This window comes from Triticum dicoccoides, chromosome 5A (genome assembly GCF_002162155.2).
Source record: "Triticum dicoccoides isolate Atlit2015 ecotype Zavitan chromosome 5A, WEW_v2.0, whole genome shotgun sequence".
NCBI lineage: Eukaryota > Viridiplantae > Streptophyta > Magnoliopsida > Poales > Poaceae > Triticum > Triticum dicoccoides.
This window is the reverse complement of record NC_041388.1, coordinates 549,847,966-549,852,876: the sequence shown is the minus strand read 5'-3', so window position 1 is coordinate 549,852,876 and position 4,911 is coordinate 549,847,966. Positions and strand designations below refer to the sequence as shown.

Below are 4,911 nucleotides of genomic sequence, written 5' to 3'. Positions count from 1 at the left end.
TCATATAGGTTGTTCACCTAGTTGCACATCTAGATAACCTATTTGTTGCTAAACCTAATTGGTTAAGAAAAGCTAAAAATTGGTAGTTGCCTATTCACCCCCTTCTAGTCAACCATATCGATCCTTTCATCTGTCTTCATATATGAGACAACTGAGTTGGTCACCTCAACTCTCCTCTCCTCTGCACTCTGCATCTTAGACTGCAAATATCTGAAATCCAACACCCTATCCTCTTGGGCATTGAACAGTTGATGAACATCTTCAACTAATTTGTCATAGTTGGCCTCCCGTTTATTTTTCTTCTTCTGACAAATGGTGAATAGTGAGTGAACTCTCTAGGTTATCCTTGCTCCTATCACTCCTGCTGTGTTGATACATTTCCCATTGCTTCAACAATGCATTCTGCATTGTAGGATGCCACTCTGGGTCAACCCATTGAACAATACCATAGTTCTGACCTTCTTGCAATATATTCAACACTTATATTGTTAAAGAATATGATTGTAAAGAACATCACAACAGAACACTAAATATTACAATTAAAGAAAATAATTTTACGTAAAGAACTAAAGAACAACAAAACTATCTAACTAAATTTCAATCAAATACTACAATTAAGAATGACCTAAAGAACAGCACAACATGTGCACTGCAACACTGCAACCCAATCTCATAGGCAATTTATTAATCCTTACAAAAAGTACAACAACTATAAATCACTAAATAGAGACTCCACTAAACAATCACATAGTTGTCCTATTAAACAATGATGTGCACTGCAAACTAAGCTCCTGGCCACATATAAAATTAACAACTATTGTCCAAACTAAATATACAAGGTGTGCATGAGCAGATGCCTATTTCCAATGATCAGCATCAGTACTACTAATTGGCTGAAGAATGACAATCACAAGAACGAAATCTTACTTTGACCAAACTACTACCATTTTTAATACTATGAGGTTACTAATTGCACAATCTTACTTTCAGAGCATAGACTAAGGCCCCGTTCGGATCTCCGCTGGCTTCCCGAAATAGTTGGCTTCCCAACTTCTCGCTAGCCTCCAGCTTCTCAGTGGAGCAGCGATTCGTTCGGTTGAACATCCTTCGCTCCTCATGTACGCATGGACTGGTAGCCCAGGAAATCAGGCTAAGGCCTGTTCGGCCAGGGTTTGGGCCAGGTCATGTTGGCCCAGTTCGGTTGGGGAAGCAGGTTTGAGCGATTGAAACGGTACGTGAGATTCACTTCGGAAGGGCAGTGGCACGTAATTTCAACCAACTCCTTGCTTCGATGTGCTGAGGGCCGGTTGTAGCGATCGAAATGGTACGCGAGCCTCACTTCGGAAGGGCATTCCCATGTAAATTTGATCAACTCCTACTTCTCTATTTCACGAAGCTGGGCCGGCGCCGCTCCTCGAATCCGAAAAAATTGCACTGCGTATTCCTCGTCTCCGCGAAGCCTGCTTCTCGGAGCAGATCCGTTCGGCTGGCTTCTCGGAGCGATTTTAGGAAGCTGGCCTATGGAAGACTTCTGAACGGGGCCTAAGAACCTCCTCCTCGTCTCGAATCCCTCAAAGGCTACACGCCTCTCATATGGCAACCCATGGTGCTTGCAGGGAACAATGGTTCCAGTCTCAATGCCCATGTAGTCTTAGTCTTCAATGCTCGCAGGGATCTACAGGAGCAAAATGATCCAAAACCCCCCAAATCAAAGATCAAATCTCCAAAGCAGAAACCCTAACACTAACCCTCGCTCCACCACTCACCCGGTACTGCATGTCGTCGTTGTCGGAGGAGTTCATGTACTGCAGGCTGGAGTAGTCGTCGCTGCTCTCATCCTCGTGCACCATGGCGCGGTGGCGGCGGGGGATTGCGTGGTGGTCGACGGCGAATCAGAGGGCGAGAAGCTCGAGCGGGGCGGGGACTAGGGTTCGAGGGGAGTGAGTTGGGTCCGACGACCCAGGCGTATAGATCGACCGAGCCGGGCTAGTCCTAGTCACCCGAGCGGCAACACCGGTTCGCCGGCTTGTCACCTGACAGGTGGGGCCGGGAGGTCAGATACAAGGTCAATACAACGTTATACGGTTCTTAAACCGTTTTGCAACAATTAGCCTCAGACGTGATACTGACTTGCAAAAAAATGAAATTGTGGTATTCATTCGTTACAACTGCTCAAAGTGTGGTACTTGTAATTAACTCAGCTATCGTCTTGCTTAAAGCCAGACTCAAAAAAAAAAAAAAGGATCGCAGCAGGCGATACATATCACTATATCAGTAGGGCAGATAAGAGGTCCCTTGTCCCGGTGCCCGCTCATTAATGAGCACCGGCCTGCCTTGGCTGATCATGCCTGCCTCCTCCAAGCTCTATCCGTACATAGCAGAGACTCGCCTCGCCAGTCCCCGACGTAGACGCGGAGCGGCCAGGGCGGCGACAAGTTGCTGTCGTCTGGCCGGCGATCGCTCAAACTCAAACTTGGACGTACGTAGTTGGGTGCAAGGTCTCGCGCATCCACTGCTTCTTCGATACTCTCTGCATCGTCCCTCTAAAATCGGCAAAGCGAATCCCATTCCCATCCGTGCACGCGCATGCATGCGGCGCGGTCCCGTTCCCGGCCGGGCGGGGCAAAGCGCAACCAACGCCCCCAACCCCCAGCGACGGGGAAAGGTCCCGACGTCCTGTACTCCTCGTCCGCCCGCTTGCTTCAGTACCCTCAGATCAGATGCCCTCTTTAACTCCATCCGTGCTTGCTTGGGGCCGCCTCGCCCGCCCTCGACGTCGACGGGGAGCGCCCGGGGCAACGACATTCCGCTGCCGCGTGTTACTGCACACCGCAGGCCCTCCGGATATATAGGTGCACGCGTCCGCTGGCTGCTCCTCCATTCCGCCTCCGTGTCGATAGCTACACGTGCGTGCTCGATCTCCATCGACGACCATCGCAATACGTCCGTCACAAACTCCTTAGACTCTGGTCCTTCGTACGAGAACGTAGCGGCAACATGCTCGACGTGGCCACAAGAGCAGCCGGCGGGCTGGCGCGCTCGCTGGTCGTCGCCGCCTTCGGCGCAGGTACGTACGCGCGGCCGCACATGCATGTTATGCATTCTTTTTTTCCCGCCATAATTAAACGATCTTATGCCGATTGATTAACCGAGGTGCACTGTGTGCAGCCGGTACGGTGATCGGCGGCATGCTCGGCCTCCTGTGGGGCTTCGTCAACGAGGACGCCCTGCTGCAGGGCGCGGTCGTCGGGGCGGTCACCGGCGCCCTCGTCTCCGTGGAGCTCGCCGACTCCCTCCTCAGGATATGGACCTGCGGCGACTGCTCCATGGACGAGCGCATCAAACGCACGGTACGCTTCGCAGGTCGCCATGTTGGAGATTGGATCGCCATTGACCAAGATCAACAATTAATTTATGGAGTTCATTTTGCAGAGGCTGGTGCTCAGGAGCGTGGCGGCCGGCCGCCTTCTGCGCGGCTCGGTATTCCCGACCATCAGCGGTGCGCTGGACAGCCAGATCGAGGCGCTGCAGCAGCACCACTCCTCCCGAGGCGGCCTGTTCGAGCCGAGCTCTGGTCCGGTGACGGCCGCGCGGAGGGCCGCCGTCGAGAGCCTCCCGGCAACGGTGCTCACCAAGGAGACCGCGGGCGCAGGCCACCACACCACCTGCCCCATCTGCCTCCATGTCAGTGCTATAGCTAGCTTCTCGTCCGAGCTAGTGATGTATAGCGCCAATGTGCCATTGATTAGCTGACGAGCTGATGTTCTTGTCCTGCTCAGGAGTTCCAGGCCGGCGAGAGCGCAAGGAGGCTGCCGGCGTGCGGCCACGTGTTCCACCTGGCGTGCATCGACAGCTGGCTGCTGTGGAAGCCCCACTGCCCCATGTGCCGGCACGCCGTCTACTAGCCTATCCCCCGCCGCCGCCGGGGAACAAACAAACGGAGGAACGACGTACGGTCGCGTTGCTGCAGATGAAGTGTAGTAGTAGTACATGGGTCTCACGAAGCAGAGGACTGTGGAGTCCTCTCTCGTGACGAAAGATAAATTTTCCCACGAGAAATGTGTTTTTTTGTGTGTCGTTGTACAGAGAAAGATGCAGATGCTGAGTTGAGCTATACGTACCGCTCAATTTGTGGTGATGTCTCACTCCTGGAACAGGCAGGGCCGCAGCATTCCTGGAACCAACTGTCTGTATGTCGCTGAGACGGCGAGAGGCGAACGAGATCACATTGATTCAGAACCTACCTAATTAGCCGGGTTACATCACATGATTACATTGCGACCAGGGCGCGCGAAAATGACCACTCCAACAGCTACAGACTCACGAAACAAACTGTGGTTGGATGGTTAGCAGGAGATGGTATCCCGGTTCATCAAAGTTTAAGTCCTAGATTTTGGTGCTCACAATTTTCTGTAATTATTTTAGGCCTTCTTCGATGTGTGTTCAGTGGAAGAAGAGGTTTTTGTCGACTATGAAGGTGTATGTGACGAGTTCGTTAATCTTAAGATGATGTGCCAGCTCAGTCTCTCGAAAGTGCTCATAAAGGTAGGGTGTGCATGTGTGTGTTTATAGGGATGAGTATATGAGTGTCTGCGTCCGTACTATGTTAAAAAAGAAAAAGAAAACTATGGACTCCTTTGATTCAAACGAGGTTCATAGGATTTTTGGAGAACGAGAGTGCTTAAGATTTTTTTTCTATGTTGATTATTTGATTCATAGAATTAAATCCTATAGGAATTTGAAGGATTTCTTTGTACTGTTTCTGGTAGGATTTCTAGCATTCTACCTCCAGCCCACTTGAAAAAACAACACAAAAAAAGCCACACTCTCTAGTGCAGACTAATGCATAGGCCCAGACATACAAACAAAAACAAGTAGGCTGAGGAAAAACAGCCCACAAGCAACGCACAA

The 4,911-nt window shown here is 50.9% G+C and overlaps 1 protein-coding gene across 1 annotated transcript; it reads left to right on the top strand.

The window, feature by feature from the left end:
- Window positions 1-2,898: 2,898 nt before the first annotated feature.
- Window positions 2,899-4,655, top strand: LOC119297813 (NEP1-interacting protein 2-like). The gene is made up of 4 exons (XM_037575452.1): window positions 2,899-3,067; window positions 3,169-3,350; window positions 3,433-3,684; window positions 3,780-4,655. Exons 1-4 carry the CDS (start codon window positions 2,998-3,000, stop codon window positions 3,903-3,905), a joined length of 630 nt encoding a protein of 209 aa, XP_037431349.1. The 5' UTR covers window positions 2,899-2,997; the 3' UTR covers window positions 3,906-4,655.
- Window positions 4,656-4,911: the final 256 nt, after the last annotated feature.